Source organism: Corvus kubaryi, unplaced genomic scaffold, assembly GCF_017639235.1.
Source record: "Corvus kubaryi isolate FWS band 111438036 unplaced genomic scaffold, C.kubaryi_AGA036_p1.0 split1-37296, whole genome shotgun sequence".
NCBI lineage: Eukaryota > Metazoa > Chordata > Aves > Passeriformes > Corvidae > Corvus > Corvus kubaryi.
The window spans coordinates 19,382,579-19,403,432 of NW_024582075.1; the positions used below are offsets into that span (position 1 = coordinate 19,382,579).

At 40.3% G+C, this 20,854-nt stretch overlaps 1 protein-coding gene across 9 annotated transcripts in view; it reads left to right on the forward strand.

Moving 5' to 3' along the window:
- ARHGEF28 (Rho guanine nucleotide exchange factor 28) overlaps positions 1–20,854 on the forward strand; it is a 118,197-nt gene that overhangs the window by 43,287 nt on the left and 54,056 nt on the right. For 7 of the 9 annotated variants that reach the window (XM_042012855.1, XM_042012859.1, XM_042012857.1 and 4 more), the window contains one exon: positions 20,136–20,266. In XM_042012855.1, the coding sequence (XP_041868789.1) occupies positions 20,136–20,266 (131 nt within the window). Of the gene's footprint in view, positions 1–12,175; positions 12,439–20,135; positions 20,267–20,854 lie in introns of those variants that run through there. The other 2 variants (XM_042012862.1, XM_042012863.1) reach the window with 2 other exon arrangements.

Below are 20,854 nucleotides of genomic sequence, written 5' to 3' on the forward strand. Positions count from 1 at the left end.
TACACTAAATTGGTGTTTCCGCCCGGTTACAAACCAAACCCGCGACAGAACCTCTTTTGTCTCTAGCATACATGGGTGGTGTATCCAACACTATTATGATACCTGGATTTTTCAGTAATGTATTAGCTGTTGTAGGAACAACAGCCTTGAAAATAGTATCTGATAGAGCCAACATATGTAACCGAAGGTGAAATGAGGTATGTAGAAATGTTTAAAAGCCACAGTGAGTTGTGGGCCTGGTAGGAGAATATAGCCAATTGTGCTCGACAGCACCTTTAGAGACTGAAACTCAACTGGAAAGGTATTTTCAAGCTTTGTGGAAAGCTACAAGAGCAATATGCAAACATGGGCTCATGGAAAGCACAGCAAGTTGGAAAACATGATGAGTAACTAAGCTCTGCAAGTGGGAGCTGCTGTGCCAGGCAGAGACTGCCAATCTGATATCACTGGCCTGTAGTCCAACACTGAGCTCAGAAAGAGCAGCCTAAACGGTAGCATTCTGTACACAGATTTTGGTGCTGTGAAGATTCGCTTTGTGTGTGCAGAAAGGGAGGGGTTAGATGTGCGTGCATAGGGGGATATATGCTGGAGGGAAATGAGCTGACATAAACTCAGAGACAGTTCTAAGATAAGAAGCTGGCAGATTATTTTATTACCTCTCACTAAATCAGCATCTAGTTATCTATTTTTTTAGTTACTGTTATGCCAAATACCTGTACTTCAACTATTTAATGATGTTTGTCTCACTGTCCCATAGAGGCAATATGAGAGGTCCATAAGGGAATTGGGACAAGTAGCAAAAAGCCTAATATTCACAGTCATCCTAACTTTAGTGCTTTTGAGGATAGGACACTGTACCACTCCTTGCCTTGCTCAAAAATGCAAGGTATGTGGGATATTAGTGCCCGTGTGTTCAAATCTGTTTTGTCACGCAAGACCAAAGTATTGGACTGTGTCTCAATGTAGATGTGTGTGGAGGCATTGGGGAGTGATTATGGTTTGTTAATCTGAAAGCCACATTTGCTCTAGTCTTTGTTCCAGTTATACCATCTGGACAGAACATATAGTAATTTAGAAGCTCTCAAAGTGGAAGTTCTCCACCGTGAAATGATAGCTGGTATTTCTTTTTCTTACTCCTGAAATGCCTTTTCCTGCTAAGGCATCATTCACAGAGCATTGTGTGCAACAGCTGAAACAGAAGCCAGGCCCTCTGGCTTCAGACCTGCTCATTCTCTGATGCTTGGATGGGCAGCGGCATCAGATCCTGAGTCGTCTTGGAGGAACCAGCACGTGACTTTGGCCATGGTTCATACTGTTAGGAATGGTAGTGTAGATTCCTAGAGGAGCTAAGAGGGTAAAAAGAATGGTGAGTTTGCATATGATTTGGACAACATTTAGGTGCTTAAAATTTGATTTAAATAAATTTTCTTCGGCCTCTTATTTGCACATAAAGTAAAATCAAAATGTGTAGATATACATACATGTGTTCGTACACGTGTGTATGTGAAGTGTGTCCTGAGCATGGGATCATCTTATCTTAAACTAAGAAATAGTCCTTGTTTTAACACCTGTATGAAAAAGAACCAACCCTCTGTCGCCCCCAATATTGTTCTACTTTAGAATACATTTAAGAAGCTGACTTTTTGTGGAAAAGCTGCAGTGAAATCAGTTCTACTTGTTTTAGAAGCCACTGTAAATGAAAGTTTGGTTGCCGTGTGTAAGGACTGGAGCATGAACTTGCTGCTGGCCACACTGTGGGCTCTCCTTGCCCATCTCTGGGTTGTGCACCCAAACTGGCTGAAACACTCACTGCATAGACATCTGGTGGGATTTTGCTGTTGAGCTCAGCGGGGCCGGAAAGGCTTCTGGTGCACACTGTGTTTGAGATCTAATGGGACTGAAGTGCAGGCTGGGGAGTGAGTGGGCTATTGGGTGTGCAATAAAAAGTGGAAGTGGGGAGGGATGAAGGCTGGAAATAAGAGTTTGGTGACAGCAAAAATTTGTAAGTTGACCAAAGATGGGTTTGCTGGTTTATTTGAATAAATTAGCATACATTCTAACCTGACTCATTTAACCATATTGCTAAATATTGTAGTTTTCCTACCCTGGATTGTTTTAAACTATTCTAAAAACAATTGTTTGCTTGGCAGTCCTGTTAAATGGCAGTGGCTTTGGCAGGAAAAGCACACAGTGGGGGATAAGAAGAGAAATTAAAATGGTTGTCAGTGGGGGAGAGGGAAACAGCTAAGGGGGATTGAATGAAAAAGAATGAATAGAAACAAGCGAACTCTGGAATCTCACTAGTAGCTGGATGTGTAAATCAAAGAGGACTCGTAAGAGCAAGAATGTGAGTGCTCTTTGAATGGAGGTACAAAGTCCCCCACTTCTGCTTCTCACTTCTTTTTCTATGTGGTTCCTGCTTTAGAAATCTCTGCCAAAAATCAGTGTTGTCATGGAATGGTTTTGATTGGAAGGGATCTTTGAAGTAGCAGTGGCTACTGGAAGGGCTCTCCTGTTCCTGCTCTCTGTCTTCTTCCTCAGACATCCCTTTCAGTCGTGTTGATCTTTATGGCTCTTTACTGACAACGTTTGGGGAATGCCTTTGCAGAGGTACTTTCAACATTTGGTAGGATGCTGAAAGGGCACCAGCTCTCCTTGCTCCCTGCTTTCTTCATCTTTGGGTTGGGACCTGGCTGTCTTAGGCACCAGGTCTAGTAGAGAGTCTTGTAGTTTGGTTTTGAGAATTGTAGTTCAATATTTTTTTGCAAGAGGCTTCTCATCCTCCAGGATCTCTGGAGAGCCCCTGGGATATCAGTCCAGGGAGTGTGATGGTCCAATAAGAAGCCAAGAAGATGATGGACTTTGAGTTTGCAGTATTTAAGAATGGAAGGAGTAGGAGTAGAGCACAACACGATCCTAGACCATGCTTAACAGGAGGCTGTATGGAGACACCCCAGTGCTAGTCACACCTGCCAGTGTTCTTCCCCCTCTGTCTGTCTCCTTCAGAAATTGTTAGAGATCTGTTTTATGTTTACAAGAGAAAAAAAACACAAAACAAAACCCGAAACAAATGAAACAAAAAACCCCCCAAGCACTTTTTTTCTTGTTTCATTGAAGGCAAACGTGCTGGAAATATTGAGAGAAAACCAATTCTGTTTGGGGAGATCAAATAAAAGAAATAAACAGAAAGCAACGAAAAAAGGATTTTTTTTTTCCTTTCAATATAATGCATGTGTTTTATTGCCAGGCATTGTTGTCCTCAGAATCAGCAACCCTGTACATTTTGGGAGAAAGTCTAGGAGGTGACAGCTGTATGCTGTTACTGTTGGGCATGTAACAGTGTGAGCAGGGCATGTGTTTCTAAACATTTATAATTCTTTCCTGTTTTGCATAGCTGGTTTGGAAAAATAATGTTCGCAAGGCCATTTATAAAGCTGTAAAGGTTTCTCTTTTCCATTAAGAAAAGTGACCCAAACACGCAGTTTTTTTCTTCCAAGGATATACAGCTTTTTTTTTTCCCCCACTAAACTTCAGGAAGGGAGGATGATGATAATTTTTCAAAATAATTTCCATTATCTCCTCCTTACATTGCCAGCAACCTAGCGGTGTCTGTCTCTTCTACTCTGTTTGCTCTGCTGGTGATGAAAAACTCCTGGAAGCCATGTTTCGCCAGAGATAAAATTACTGATGCCAAATTTTTTGGCAGTTCACTCTGTGACCAGGCAGATACAAAATATTTTTAGTAGAGTCTGCCCTTTGATTTTCATGATTCCACAGAAATACCCATTTAACCACATATCAGTTTAAGGAACAAAACATAACTGCCATAATGATCTTCTTCTCTGTAAACCAGTGGGCCTGTACTGAAATCTGCAGAAAAGTCTGGTTTCAGTGTTGCTGTTTTGTTCCTTTCTTTGATTAGATTTCCTCACCGTGGTTGGTAGGACTTAAAAGGGGTAGAATTTTTTTTCTTTTAAGATAAAAAAAAGCATGGTCCTGCTGTCTGGAGTCCTACCTTTTTGCGGTTTTTGTTATGTCTATAAAATTATTATTTTTTTGCACTTACTGTGATCATATCTTTTTTTTGTGCTTTTTTTGGCTTCTGGGTTTTTCAGGCCAGAATGTTTGCATTTAGAAGTGTTTGGAGTAAAGTGTGCCTGTTTTGACATTGGAACTACAGGAAATAATTTTATGGTTACTAGTAGGTAAGAGTGAAAGTTATGTGTTAAGTGTTGCCTATTTGAGACAGTTACAAGAGTCCTGTGATTCAGGCTATGCAGATCTTTTCTGGTTTTGGTCATTTTTGTATTTTTCTGGCAGTTTTCAATCCTGTCTTTGCTTTATGTATGTTTTCAGAGAGGCTGAGTGATCCAGCATAGCATCTCTACTCCAGGAGCTGCAGACTTCTGCTTCAGTTTTTCTCCTTAACAGATTTCTAACAAGAATTTGGGCATATCACTTATCTTTTCTCTGCAACTTATTTTCTCCTGAAAGAAAGAAGACTATAGAGACCAAGGTGATAAAGAGGCACTGCAGTACTTCGATGATTGGAGATATGCAAATACTTAGACTGGTTGTGCCAAAGAAGTTCAGTTTGTGGTAAAGGAAGATTTTAAAAACCTCATTTTTAGTCAAAAGGTAGATGGTTTGAAAGTTGCAGAGAGAAACAACAACTGAAGAAAATTGCACAGTTATCACTGCAGCTGATGATGGTGGCAATTGCCCTCTGGCATTTTGGGCTGCAGCTTTGACATCTTTGTGCTGCTTCTTCCACTTCGCGAAATCTTTGCATGGTTGCTTGCACTGGAGACTTACCTTGGGCTTGATCTGTCAGAGTACTGCCAGCAGTAATTTTTAAACAACATTTAAACATGACAGTAGCTTATTTCAGTAGATAAAAATATTCACATTTGTTTGGAGTGTCTGTAAACAATGGACTATTGTAGACTGCAGAATAGTTAAGAGCTGCAGAAGATATGGGAAGTCAGGTTTTCCTGGGATGTGTGCCTGAACTGAGTTTAATTAAAAAGCTGTGGAGAAATCTGGAAGAAGCAACATCAGGCACTAAAACGAGCTTTTTCTTGTTGCTTGGACTTTCCTCCACTCTTTATTTTCTGAGGCACTATAATTCAAGTTAACCTCAAAAGAAAGAAAAAAAGAAAGAAAAATCAACAAGCTACAAACATATGATGTCTGTCTTCCCAGAACTTATTCTCTTCCGCTGCCTAAAATCCCAAACAAATTTGCTCAACAAAATAACCCTTCAAAAAGAGGCGCTTTTTTAAAACTGATGTTAAATAACCTTTTTTTCCAGCCTATCTTCTGCCCAGTTTCATTTCATGCTAACATAAATAAGCAATCTGGGATGTATCTAACATCAAGTTACTCTTTAAATGTGAAATATAATCCAGAAATACATTGTGAAGAAAACACTTGTAGCCTTGAGAGTGCACACAAGAAAACATTTCTCAGCTTTCTTCCTCCTCAAGAGGCAGTCTTCCCTTGAAGTCTTCCCTGAAACATGGAAAATTGGATTTTTAATGAGGTGGGTCTTTGGTGAACTTTTTGGCATCACAGACTGCCAGTGTAAATGTAGACTCAATAACCAAGTCATTGGCACAGCTTCAGTAGGAGTGAGGTCCAAGTCAAACTTTAGTTTGCTTTCACGTGAGGCAATATGCATGCTCCTTGTTCCTGCTCTCATAGGCCTCCATGGAGCTGAAACAAGCAAGACTAATTCCTTAGTCCTCGGGCTTTTGCAAATAATCTCTTATTTTCATCAGGGAGCTTTTCATCAGGATACTGGACAAAAAAGCAACAAGCTTTCCACCCACATTCATTCTGTATTTCCCAGCTACTTTTTTGATCTGAATAGATATTGGACAAGGAGATCATTTAGGCAAATTATCTCTCTATGTGGTTTGCTTAGTGGTTGTTTCAAGAGTCAGGGCATCCTGACCGCTGCCATGTGAAAGTAGTATTAATGGGCTTCTTATCCTAACCGAGCTTGCTTGTTACCCTAGAGTGAGCTTGGTGCTGTATGACAAGGATAAAAAAGTAAATACCTGCCATCAGTCATGAACCAGAGATCAGAAAGGTCTGAGCTGGAGGAATGCTGTGAAATCCTAACAGCAGAATCCAAACATGAAGAATCCTAAAAGCAGAATCCAAACATGAAGAGTTTGAGACAAAACCCAAGATGATGCAGTGTGTGTGCCCATGGACCTACATCTTGTCAGTATTAGGCAGAGGTCATGTTCTTGCCTAAATTTTGTAAAAATATTGAGCCCTTCTATATCCTAGTCTGGTGAGTGTTTTCCAAGGATCTTGCAGTACTAGTATAGTTTATACAAAGCTGTTTCTTTTAAATTTGTGAAGGTACATTGTTTTTTAGTTTATCAAAGAAACAAGCCTGAAGTACCACCGCTTACAAACAGTTGCTTTCCAAAAGAGGTACCTATGGCTAAGACCTCTTTGTTGGAGAATTTATCATTCATTGAATATCACAAACATCATATTTTTATCACTTTTAACAGCGTTACTCTTGTTATAAGTGTTCTAACTGTAGTTGTCACCCTGCTTTCAAAGAAAGCATTAAAAAAATAGCCTTAACAATTAATTTAGTAATTCATGTTGCAATTTGAAATGTATCTGCTGGGGAATAGTAAGGATGTCAATAGAAATTTAGGGAGCATGATCTTCTCTCGGTCTGGATGGTTTGCTGCAACACAGTGATTCTATGTGCCTTGTCTAGGAATGATAAAAAGCTACATCCATTTGGAAGTAAATGCAGTTAAGCATAAATACTCTTGGGCTGGCAGTCCAGCTTAAAGCAATGCAGAAAGCAGTGCACACAAATTGCCTCTGCTTTTCCTGCAGCCTGCCGTGATTGCAGAGTGTTTCAGTAAACTTGTTGTGTCTTAGAACAGTGTTTTTGGAGATGGATAGGGTGGTCTGCTGCTCTCATCTGAGTGTCTGTGAAGGCAGCAGCTGTTCTATGTTCCTTTCCGGGCTAGTGTCCAAAACCTGCACAAATAAGTCAATGAAAAATTGACCCAAATTTCTAGTACTGTATTTGTTATCTTATATTTTTCATTAATATTTCTGTTATCTGTCTATACAACATCTACAGAAGACACTTGTTATGGAAAAAGAGGTCCCTAATGTGGGTGAGTTTTGTCATCAGATCTTTGAATGGAAAGTGAAGAACAGAGTATGAGTGGGACGTGAAAGTGGGAGGTTTGTGGGCTGGGGGTCAGAGCTGTTTAATCTCATGTCAGAATGTGGCTAACTTTGATACCTAATTCACCCAGGATGGTGCTTTTCTGGGAGTGCAAATTATGCTACTTTAAACTCATAGTGGGAAAAAGAGGCTCCGTGATACTGAATGGCTATGATCCTTCATCCTGTTGAAACCTGTGGCTTCTTCAGGTTTGAAACTGTGGAAAACAGGCATGTGCCTCATTAATATGTATAAATTACGAAAGGGTGGGTGTCAAGACAATGAACCAGGCTCTCCTCAGTGGTGCCAGGCAATAGGACAAGAGGCAATGGGCAGAAACTGATGCACAGGAAGTTCCACCTGCACATGAGCAAGAACTTCTTTACTGAGCATGTGACCGTGCACTGGAACAGATTGCCCAGAGACGTTGTGGAGTCTCCCTCACTGGAGATACTCAAGAACCATCTGCGCATAATCCTGTGCCAAGTGCTCTGGGATAACCCTCCCTGAGCAGGGAGATTGGACCACTGTGACTGCTGTGGTCACTCCCAACGTGACCCATCCTGGCATTCTGTGACTCTGTTTGCAAGGAAAGCACGCAGTGCAAGAAACTCTGTGTTCTTCCTTCCCCTGCCCTGCTCCCTGCCCTTCCCAGCTCTGATCTCCTCTGGGTGATACAGTGTGGGTACCCTGCTGCAGCATGCTGGAGAGGGAATCCACCAAATACTGCCATAACCTCAGGTAGTGATGATGGACTGTGGCTGGCTGCCTGGACCATTTGAAATCCATTGCTGAACAGTTTAAATCCCAAACTGCTGTGTTACTTGTGGGAGACCTCTGTTTGCAAAATAAGAAAATAATGGGCCAGTTCCTTAAACCAAATGCCTGAATTCACCCATCAGAAATTTAGCAACAAGGAGGATCATAAGAACAAATGGAGGAGGTTATCAACCAAGATCTTAAGGATCTGGGCGTGGTTCTTTGTTCTTCAATGATCAGTTCATCAATGATTTGGGAGAGGGAAAGAATATTGATGTCGCAAAGCTTTTCTGACTATTCCTATATAAACTTTTGTAAGAAAGACCTAGTAGAGGTCTTTAGTAGAGAAGAGAAATGGTAAGAAGAATGTCTGTGACAAGCCATCCTTCAAGACCTATGAGGATGTTGGCAGCCGTAGTCTGCATAGCCACGCATCATTGTTGTGAGCAAATGGAAAGAGTGTTAGAGTTGGAGAGTTCTTGGTGCCTGGCATCTAATTGGTAATGTTTTGCTTTTAACTGCCTTTAATTTACATTTGCTGAGTCTTATTAGGTCTAATGTAGGGTAAAGCAGATAGTTTGTCTAGGTGCGTTGTCTGATCCTCTCTGTGGGAAGATACGCTCTAACTAGTAAGAACAATGGAGTGAAGAAGGTAGGGAAGCCACGTGTGCCTGTGGATCACAGACACCAGTGGCGAAGATCACCTAACCCTTTCTACACCGTTTTATCTTGTCAGATCCTGCAATGTACTTTGGGAAAGGATTGTAGGCTCTGCTGGGCCTGGGGCAGAATCAAGCTGGGGAAAATCAGTTGCATTGCTAAATCAGAGGAGACTCTTCCCAGAGCAAACTGAGCAGGGTGTTTTTGGCAGAGCTTTTGTTCAGGCAGCTCTCATTCTACCTGTGTTCAAAAGTGACCCTTTACAGCCCTGTCTGTGGAGTTGTTAACCACACTTTCCATCCCTTCTCCATCTGGGGAGGGGGCAGTGGCTCAGGGTTGTCCTCTTCTGCTCTACCCGAGAGAGAGAACTGCCAGCTGTGGTTTAGCAGTGTTTGGGGAGAGGGAGCCCACCCACTTGGCACCATGGTGCTGTCCACTGCCCATGCAGGGAGGCAACAGTGCTCTTCCATGGAGTCTGTGGATGTGGTGACATTCCTTTGCTTCCTTCCATCTAGCCATGAGCCACAGGAATGGTCAGACAGTAGACAATACACTGTACTATCTCTGAAAAATATTTAGATTTTATGAATGTATTTTGGAAAGCATTGGTTGAAAGAATTTAAGGCATTACATTATTTATCAAAAGTGTTAACCTTAGTATCCATAAACCCCCCATTTGTTCTTTATCTTCACATCTGTACCTTGGTATATATAGTGAAAAACATTTTTTCAGTGGAAAGTGAGGTTAATATTTTCCAGCTAGAAAGCACCTTTTATCTCATAAGTGGCCAGATCTCTGTGGTAGCTGCCTGCAAATGTCACCACTTTGGAAAGAAAGAGTGGCAGGTGAAAAGTGGGTTGGATCATCCTACAAAGTGCAAGAAACAAAATATTTTTAGTCTAAGACTGTAGAGCAAAGCCCTTCTCTGTGGCAATGAACAGCATGACATCTTTCATGGTTGCATAAAGGAGTTTTACAAATAAGAAAAAAGAAGTCTTTCACAAGGCCCAAAGAGAGAAAGTAATGTGAGTGATATTCAATTAACCCTTCAAAAATAGGGGTTAAGGTTGATAATTTATCTGCACTTTCAGACTGCAATTGACAAATTCCTGTGCGCAATCCTATTCAGGAGAGGTTGCAGTACGCAGAGTACGCAGGTGAAAAACCTAAAAACTTGGGAGAAAAAATAGATGATAAACAGCAGGAGTGCATGATCAGGGTTTTATCACTGCAGAAATTAGTCATTGGATTCTCTGAGAATTATGTAATAGGGCTGCTGTTGAAAAATTATTTAACAATCTTAATTACTAATTTGTGTTAGAATGTTAAGTGAACGTGGCTTGTTTAATGGAGGGAGGCAATAACTGAGCAGTCAGTGAAAACATTTATGCAGTGTACAGAGGTCATTCAGGAAAGTAAATGTCTCGGCATGTAAAGTATTTTAATGCCATTAAATACACTGGCTGCATTTCCTCATGGTGAATGTTTTGTTCGGCTCTGGTCATCCCTCCCTGGACTAAACAGAAGTCCAGGAAGACCAATGAGAGTGAGTTCTTTTAGCTGAATATATAAGCAAAAAAACCCAGATTTGCAGAAAAGATGCACAAAGGGAGATATCATTGAAGTAAGCAAAATTTACCATTTCTCATAAAGTAGAACAAAAGAATAATTGATGAAATTGAAAGGTGAGAAATTTTAAAGCAAAGTGTAAAACAAACAGCCCTCTAAATTTAAACCGCCCTCTGTCCATGGAACACTGCCATTTGTGCATGTTTGAAATGAAAGCTTTTATTCTGGTTGGCGTTAAATATATCCAGTGAGCCAGACAGCACACTTGTGTAGGGAATCTTGCTGTGTAGGGGGGAAATCTTTTCTGTTGGAGCAGTTGGAAAGGCTTTCTTTAATTGATATGGTCTGTCCTATCCTTTTCTCAAATCATGGCCATGGTGGGAGGCAGGCGAGTGCCCTGGGTGGTGTGCAGGTGGGAAGGAGTACGTCAGTGGCTGCATTCCTGTATGCCCAGGGGATTTATCAGTGCAATTTGAACCTGACATTCCAGGGAGTGGAGATATTTTGAAGTGGATGCTTAAAGCATGGATTTATATCCTCCCTGTATTTTCCATTGTCTGTTGTAATTCCCTGGGGCTGTTAATTATACATATAAATCAAACAAAGTCTCTGTGAGTGTCTAATATTTAAAGTGAAAGTCTAAGGCTTCCAGCGTCTGGGGTGAATTACTCTTTTCAGGCCTAACAAAGCTGGCAGAACTTCAGTTAAAGGAAGGGCAGAACAATGATGTGTTTCAATCGTGTTTTATGTAATTTGTGCACTTTATGAAGGGCTTGTATAATTACTTTATCCCTGAAAATATGATAGATATTTTTCTAATGGGTTTTGAATTAAATTTGCATTTGAATTGCATTATTTTCTTCAACAAATACATTGTTATCTCTGAACGAAATGTGGATCAAAGAATCACTTGAAACATAATACAGAAGTAGCGCTGCAGACCTTAGCAGCCTGAAAAATAATTGAAGTGAAGTAAGGAATGTTAACAAGCTCAAATGTCATCATCTTCCAAAACCTGACATTTAAGCTGATCCACATTCCCTCTCCTCCTTTATGTGGAATACAAAACCACATACATTGTGGAGTAACTAAAAGAAATGTTTGCTGGAGTTGGTTAAGAAACAGTGGACATGTTATTTTTGTATTAGCTCTTGTATAGCCACATACGAGCCTGTTTGAAAAAAATGTAGTTTGTGTAGAGTAAAGATGTTGGGGGAAGGGATAATGAGTTCCTACTGAATACTAATTGCCTATGAGTTGTTCAGGGAGACTGTATAAGAATGGAAGATTTGTTGTAAATTAGTCACTAGCTGTATTGTGCACTGCCGTGAAGTTAGACCAGAGCTGTAAAGGTGCCAGCTCTACAAAATCCTGATGATTCACTGTCTTAACTTGGTGACTGTGTGAAGGAGAAATTACTGTGCAGACTAAATATTATTGGAATAAATGCTCCTCTAATGACAGTGTAATCTTTCTTCATGACACTTAAGCTTTAAGCTCATTTGAGCTAGAAAGATGGGAGTGACAGATTTTGAGTGGGTTATCACTGCTTTTCCAGCTGCAACATCCCAAGGTCTGCCAAAACTGTAAATGCTGAGAGGAGGCGTATTACTCTGGAGTCATATAGAGCCCAGCAGATTGATTAGTACTCTTAGCTTGGTGTTAATCTTAGGCTTCTTTAGTTCCAGCATTTTGCCTGATGTCAATTTGAGATCTTCTAAACCCCACTTTTAGCATGGAAACAAAGCTTTGCAATAGTTTATTTGCTTTTGAGAAGTATTTTCTCATTCCTTACCCGGCTCCTTTTGTTTTCATTTGCATCAAAATGGAAAGGTGAGTTAATGATTCATTGGCACACAGTGACCTTTCAAATAGCTCTTGACCGCAATGCAGCAGCTCAGCTCGAAGCTCTCATACTTTAACCTCCTTGCCTCTGCTTTAATATTTGCAGCCTGATCTGTCTACATGCCTGGATGCCTGAAGAGTGCAAACATTTACAGCTTCTCCCTCCCCTGTGTTTAGTGGGCAATTTGATCCTTCTTTGTCCATTCGTTTATTCCACATTACTCTTAGGCTTGACTTGCTATTGAGAGCAACAAAGTGCAACTTTGGGAATCTGCTCTCTGTTTATTTAATACAAAAATGGACTCAGACTCTGATTCACCTTTTAATTACTCTTGGCCTTCATTACCTAAAATGAGGATTCGAAGAAGGGCAACCAAACCAGGTAGAAAAAGCTATCTTCTTTTAAATGACTCTTGCTTTACAGCTCTGCCTCCTTTTCATTTTCTGCTTCTGTGCAGGTGGCTGTATAAGCAGCTTGTGTGAGGTAGATTTTCTTTCTGTCAAAAGTCAACCTCACCACTTTTTATGCCTTTTTAGATAATGGAGTTGGAATTTGTTAAGTAAAAAGAAAGTATTTTTTCTCCAGATTATGTACTGTTCTTTATGATTGTTTTTATTACTTTACTCTCTTAAGGCTTTTTTTTCTTCTTGATGTATGTGTAGCTCTCACTGAACAGCTCTGACACCCGGAGCTGCATGGCACAGCAGCAGCTGCAAAAAGCTCTGCTGGTTGCAGTTGTTTTCATTTAGGGAGAATCTGCTAATTCAACCATGCCTCAACAACTAACAGGATTTTTTTTTTTTTTTAATTATGTGAAAAAATCTTACCGAAATGAAGAGAAAAATCTTACGCTTTCTGCAAAAGAAAATGAAAAGGGCCAGTTAATGTCTTTGCACAATTAGACGTTATCCTTTTTTGTGGAGAAATCTTTGGGAGGTAAGGATTATAAATGCTGTCAGTGTGAGAAAGGGGAGTTTTAAGGAGGCTCAAAGGCACTGACTGGTAAGTTTATGTAAGGAAGAATTATGATCGGAAGCTCTAATGAGGAAAGAAAAATTTTTGCTACATATAAAAGCAAAAAAATGAAGACAAAGAATGGCAAAAAAATATGATTTTGGTTCTTTTCATAGAATTGGGTTTTTTTGTGTGTGTGTTTCAGAAAGGGAAAAAAAATCAGAGAGGTAAGATGCATCAGTGCCACTAAATTCAGTAAGCCAAGAGAATAATTTTTATGCAGACTGAGACTTTGACCTAGTTCAGAGTGAAAAATGTGTACAGAATGCATGTTTTAATGTGCAAGGCACTTCCTCAACTTTTTACTTCTTTTCATGGGGAAATCCAGTATTTCCCAAGTGTGCGGGAGTTTCTGCAGTGCATTTGGATGCACATGCAATTTGCAAAGATGAAGTGAGTTGCAAGTTGCACAGTATGTGTTTACTCCACCTCAAATGATGACTCGTTTTATCTGTAAATGCTGTAGCTGTGCACCTGTCCTTCATTCACTTCTGTTTAGACAGCTTTTTTTTTAATACTTCACCAGTTGTAAAGCACTGGATGCAGATGTAGTGTTTGCGTGCTACAGTATTGCACCTTGTCTTCTATCCCTGTTAATAGTATACCAATACATGTGGCTTATACACACAACTGACCTTTTATGTGGGGTTGTTGGAGCAAGAAGGTGCATTTTGAGTACATGCTCGTATTTCAGTGCTAAAATTCAAGGGTTCGTTTATGCTTGGGGGATTGAAATTCTGTGTGCTGATGTGGTAGGAGAAGTGCCTGTGCAAGGGGACAACAGGCTCATGATCTAAGCTTGTGATCTTTGTTTTTTCCTGGTAGTATTTGAACATGACCTGTTGATCCTGGCATGCAGGTGTGGACACATAGCTCATAGTTGCGTTTTGTTCATACAGGGGTTCAGGTCTCACTGAACAAGAGCCTTGCAGTGCCTGGCAGGAAACAGTGCAGGGTTCTTCCACCCACTCCACAAGTCACAAAATCATGTACCTCTGCTGGGTACTCCAGCTGTTCTGGACAATGAAATTTCAACTGCCTCCCTTCCCCTCGGAAGCATCAGGCTGCTGGTTTCTTGGTCAGGGGTTGCTCCTCTTGGGAGGCAGGGGAGATGTGCAGAGTGTCCCACTCTTGGGAACAGAGAGTCAAAGTTCTCACATGCCACTTTGCACCATGTGCATCAGTGTTTTCACATGTTAAGTTCCCTTTGAGGCCCAAGGTCAGTTTTCATCCCTGCTCAGAAACCTTTCAGACTGGGTGTGCAGCCCCTGCCCTTCCCCTGAACTTCTGCAGTCTGTCAGGAGCCGAGTGCAGGCCTCACTCCTTTGGGACATGCGTTGCAGATTGCTCCCTTCTGCTGACGCTGATGGGCATGGTATACTTAAAGGGTAATTAGCCTATACAGAGAGTGTGTGAACATGACTCTGTCTTAGTGATCTGACGGGGGAGAGGATCTAGTTTTTTTCCTTGCTGCAAGACACCAAAGGTATTTATGTTATGTGAAATTGTCACGAAGCATAGTCCTTACTCTGCATAGTCCTACCTGTCTGGAGATAGTGACTCTCTCAGCCTTTTTGAGGGCTTTAAAAACCTTCAGAGGTGCTGAGAATATCTGTCTCTTGTGAGTCTGTCCTACTGCACTGGGAGGTGGGAGTTACACGCTGAGTCCACTCATGCAGAGGTGGGAAGTGAAACGAAACATCCCACATCAAGGGAAAGTACTTTTTTATTTGTGTACTGTTCTATGAAAAGAGACACCAACTTATTTCTGTCTGTATATTCATTTGACTGTGAATCCCATGTTGAAAACAGATGCTATCTTACCGCCCACATTTAGGTGACCAAGACCAAAGTCAGACTGACAAGTGTATTTATTCTATGGAAAATAATACCCACGTCTTGAACATATTGGCATTATTTTCCAGGATCTATATGCCTGATCCCCCTTGTGCAGTATATAGGAAACACAGTGCTTTGGTCTCCACTTTACAGATTTAAGACAGTTAAATGTTCATCTATGACAATAGCACTTCAAAGCCTACTTCATTTACCCTCCACATAGGGTTATCCTCAAGTATTTGCTTAATTTTGCTGTTGTGAGTAGCTGCACTGTCTGAATGAAGGCCTAAGACGCCTCAGTTAAGGGTGCAGTTCTCCCACTGAAATTGGTTATATGGGTCATATCTACAGATGTGCATGTCACTTCAGTTGCACCCATACTAGGAACTTCCTCTTTAAAATTCAGGTGACCTGGATTTAGAGGAGTATATCTGCAGCCCTGCATGACCCATGCGCTTAGCTGTCTGTATTTTTCACTGACTTCCAATTATACATTAACCCCTGCTCAGATTGCTGGGGGTAAATGTGATGAGCTGTCTGAAAACTATTCATTGTATCTAGAGAATGGAATTTGTAATTTCTTTCCTGGCTCTTGGCTTTCTCACGTTGATATATTTCACTGCTCTTTTACTGTATGTTCTCTCATGAAACAATTTAAGTTTTGATTTTTGTGAAAAAAAAGTCAGTGTTTGTTCTTGGCATTTTCTGACACAGGTCATTGAAAGCTATACATGTTCTTACACCAATATAAAACATGTTTTTAATTACTGTTATGATGATGATGTGTTTTTTTTAAAGTTCTAGTATTTGTGTAAGCTGCGTGGCTGGTGAAACCTGGTGCAGCCTTTGCTGTATAACTCTACAATGTTACAGAAGATGTAGAGAACTTGTGCCTAGTTACTCTTTGGTCAAGGTCTTTTATTTTACCCATGTTTGGAGATTATTCTTCCTAGCATGACATCTAAATAACACATACATCTGTCTTGATTGTTCATTAAGGAGATGGCAGAGAGCCACAGGCTCTTCTAAAGGAGGCATGTCTTTATTCTTTTTCTGTGATCACGGTGTAGATCCAGAGGGTGTTCAGCTCTGGCAGAAGGATCAGCTTGTTGAGCTGTGCTTGCTGGGTTGTTTCAGTAGCAAAGCCAGTTCTCCTCTGTTGTATTCAGGTCATTTTTACTTTAGTAAGCATCTTGAAATCCATTTCCAATACCTTACAGAACCTAGACTCTTCTGGGGACACCTTTACCAGTTTGCTCTGGCAGTCCTGTCTTTTCAAAAACCATGCTGAACTTTTGCATTGGCAGTGTGATTTTTGAAATCCTAGGAGAGATTTTTGAAAGCCTAGGAGAGATTTTTGAGACATTTTGTTTGAAAATGGATTTTATTGATATTCTTCACCTTTCAGACAAGCGCAGCCTTTCTGCATATTACTGCTGGTACCCAGTACAGTCAGTTACCTGCTGCCGTGTTAACCTGGAGGGAAAGGTCTGCTGATGGTCCCTGTAAGATCAAGAGGACTTGTAGCCAGCAAGGCAGGTTGGAGGCAGTTAGTGAAGCTGTAGGAATGTAGTGGGTGATTTGGACACTTGCAACGATTTTGTCACCTTTTAAACTATGCAGGCCTTTCCGGTGGAAATAAGTTACTAGCACAGTCAATGTGTAATTAATATTGCTCTCCCCCACATTCAGCAAAGTCTTTAAACTTCTCGTGTTACAAAGTTACTTGGATGTAATCATCTCTTCACACATGTTTGAAATTGAGGGGGTGAGGGGGCAGAGTGGAAGTAAAGAGGTACAGTGGGGTCATATTGCCATTGCACTCAGTGATCTTGAAGGTCTTTTCCAACATTCAAAATTCTGTGATTCTTTGAAGCATGAAATAATTTGTTACCATTTAAAATCCAAATGAGTATTTATTTACTCATCTCACACTTAACAACAGACTAACTGGAGCATCTCCAAGAAAACATATGGCATTTAACAGGGATAATTAATAAAGATTTACAGACCGAATATACCACAGGTAGCATATTCTGATATAGCATGTACTTGCAGCAGCTTTCTCCAGAATTTGTTACTTAGAATGTTACTCTTGTACAGAACTTTAAAATAATGTAAAATGTGTTATTAGAAGCTGCTATGTAAGTTAAAATCGGAAGTAACAGGGGGATTTGTGTTGTTTCTGGTTTGGGATGTCCAGTCCACTAAGTGACTGTGAAGACCCCATGTGACATCCTACCCTCAAGGGTAAGCAATCATCCAAGATGCTCATAGATGCTCATGGTCAAAATGAATGGCAAAAGTTGGAGAGTCCACAAAAGCGTATGAAGTTTTATTAGTGAATTTCAACGTGGCATGGAAATTATTATAAGGTAGTTCCTGATGTCCTCCTATAAGCACACAGCAGTAGATTTTGGGTAAAGAGGTAGGTTGAAAGAGAAGAGAGAGAGAGGGAGATGTATTAAAGAGGGGGAGAGAGAAAGAAAGGGAGATCACCAGTCCTGGCTTCACTGTCAGTTCAGCTAGTGGGGTGTCCAGGGTCCTGGGGCTCCTGTACAACCCAGCTTTGGAGGAGTACATTTTTTAGATAGTTTTTTTCACATCCTGGAGCTAATTTTCTTGCTTTCTATGTAAATGAGTTATCGTGCACAGTCCATTCTTCTAGACCTTTCTGGAAACGGGTCAGAGGGCTTTGTGGGTCTCGGGTTGTCTTGATCCCTCCACTGCAGTCCATGCCCACTTCTTGACTTCATTCCTGTACTTGAACTGTATTGTGTTGTGCTTATCTCCAGGATTCAGAAGAAGGACATTTGTCCCAAAAAAGTGCTGCCCTACTTCTTGAGCCACATCTTGTTCTTTTTCGCAGGGTGTCATTACCAGCAATCCTTGGCTGGCTCCACAGCTATCGTCCATTGGTGTTTGAGACATACGCATCAGCCCCCTTATCTTCAAGGCTTCTGCACCCCAGCAGTGGGAACTATTGCTGAAGTCCAGAAACTGACTTCTTAGGCTCAGGTTTATGCCGTGATATGGGAATCCCTAATTCCTGGGCTGTTTTTTGGGGGTATGTGTTGAACCTGTGCCAGCCTAGCACTGGAGATGTACACCACCCTTGCCTGTTGTACCCATTGGGTTTGTATACAAGAGGGAGTGCAGACTGGGGAAGGTAGTAAGCATACAAGAAAAAATGGAGAGTCTGACACTTACTTTTTTGCCTCATTGTTGGTTTAGGAGCAACCCTTGGAAATCTTTATTTGCCACAAGAAAGTACTGCCAATTTTGCCAAATCACATTTCCATGTGAGGTGAGCTGCCAGAGTTTGATGAGCTGCTGTAGAACACAATGCTTTTATACTACTTATAAACAAAGGCTTTGGGATCTTGTCAGACATAAGGAAATGGTGTGTAGCTTTAGCAGTTCTTAATATGACAGTCACTAAAATTGTGTTAAAATTCTTGCAGGAGGGAAAAACAAAATGAGATGCGTAAGAATGTTTTAATGGTATGAAATCCCACAAGGCCTGCCAGGATTTGAAACCAAATATTCATAGTGTGCCATTTCTAAATGGGAATTTCCATCTTTCTCTGATTATAGAGGTTATTGTTCTTAGGCTTTATGAGATAGCATCTTAAAATTAAATAAAAGCTGTGGTGTATCACTACAGATTTGACTGGTCTGGGACTTTTTTTTTCAAAGCAACAAATGCACCAGACCTTAACAAGTGTTGTTTCTAATCCAGTTCTATTTTTTCATTATGACTTTTCTTGCAATCTAATGGCTATAAGCATCTTGGATGGGCTTTGAGCAACCTGATCTAGTGAAAGATGTCCCTGGGTATGGCTGGGGGGTTGGACTAGATAACCTTTAAACTTCTTTTTCAACACAAATCATGCTATATGGCTCTGTGACCTTCCAAAAGCAGTTACATTACTTTAGGAATATAGTGTGGGGAAGTCTTTAGTGGTATCTTTTCCTTCACACCTCTGCAGAAAATAAATTTATGATGCAGCATAAAAAGATTTAAAGAATGATATTTAATAACAGCCAAACTCAAATTACATTTATTGAGTGTTTTGATTTTGGGTGTTTTGCTGGGTGCAGTAGTTTCCTCTATCACAATCATTCTTATGCTAGTCTGTCTCCATTCACTTCCAATGGCAATGCTTGACTTACTGCATTTTAAGGAAAACTACATTACAACTGTGATTTTTTTTTAGCCTGTTTTCACACGGTTTACAACAAGACTGGTTTCTGCTTTGTCAAATTTTCCTCTGTTTACATTCAGAAGATAACCCAGCTCAAATGCTGCACTGGTACGTGCTCCTCATTCTTACAAGCAGCTTTAAGAGAAGTGGGCCTCCAGGACAGAGGATTTCTGCTGCTCAAAGGCATAAAATACACAGACCATGCAGCTTTTTATAATATTTGTAGTCAGGAGCACACTTTTGAAAACTAAACTCTGGATTTCTGTTAATGTTTTCTGGTGAAACTTGTCAAAAGATGCAGTATTCATCCCAAACATCCTGTTCATGGATCAAGTCTTGCTTGATTGCTATCAATCTGTAAAGGCAGTATTAGTGGTATATTATTTATATCCCTATTGCAATTTTATTGGTGTTTTTTGGTTTTGTTTTGGTTCATTGGTTGGTTGGTTTTTTGTTTTGTTTTGGGGTTTTTTTTGTGTTTTTGTTTCATTTTAAGAACAGTAATCTGATTTCTTAGTTTAAGATCATCATTTATGTGGCTACCAGTAGGTAGAATGCTTTAGGGGAATCATTATTTGGCTGCAATTGAACAGTATTTAATTCGTGTAATGTATCAGATGTTTTATGTATCAGCCAGAATCATGCATAATTCATCCCAGCCTATAAATCTTGTTCTGTGTTCTACTGCAACCACAAATCTCTACAAAGCTCTAGCTTAGGTGGAAAATAGAAGCTTTTTGCTAGACAAGATACAGGAACATTGATTCTTTAGTTACGTGAATGATTCTGTGGTACTCTAAAGAGTCTTGTCAGCTAAAGGCTTCCCGGAACATATGGCAAATGTTGGGCAATTATGAAATGAGCAGGTTTTGGTGCAGTCACACAAATATTACTCAAATTGTAATGCTTAGATTTGGTGCTTAATGCTTAACTTTGCCGTTTTTATGATAGTATGTATACATGAGAAGGAAATGGTTTGAGATTTAATGGCAAATTTCCCATGCTTTTTTTTTCCAGAGCACAGACACTCTACCCTTGATGTTCTAAGGAAATTGAAGTCTCCCCCTACTTTCTTTGGTGCAACCAGACTTTCTCCCATGCTGAGTGGAAGTGATGAAGTATATGCAAACTGCATGGTAGTAGACCAAGTAAGCTTATATTTGAACTTTGGCTAATTTTTCTTTGTCTTCTATTAATTTATTTGCATGTTAGTAGGATTTTCTGTCACTGTCAGCAGTGGTGTGTTGTCAATTAGTAAAATTTAAATTAAAACCAGTAATATCTTACTCTCCTCAGCTATGTTTTGTAACCTTTTTATGAGGTGTCTTTCAATAGAGTCAGTCAATTATAGGAATTATTCTCCCTAGCCTGCAGGAAGAATTCTAAGGCTGGTGTTATCATCTGTTCTGTGTGTTGGTGAGCTAAACAGCATGTGCTTCTTTCTAAAAAATGTTTACAATATTACTTGCTCGTGTGCACTTCAGATTTCTGAATTCTGCGTACATTCACAGTACAGACAAATTTGCTGATAATTTCAGAAGTTGATTAAAAGCTCATAGTAAAGCTTATAGGCTCAACAAAACCAAGGTATTACTGAAAAGGTGAAGCTGATGTCCTACAGCTGTCATGGAACATTCTGATATTGGAGATCCTGATTTAGTATTCCTGTTTCTGATTTGTCACCAGCACTGGAGATGACTTAAAGTGTCTGTACCAAATTATATTTTACATCAGTG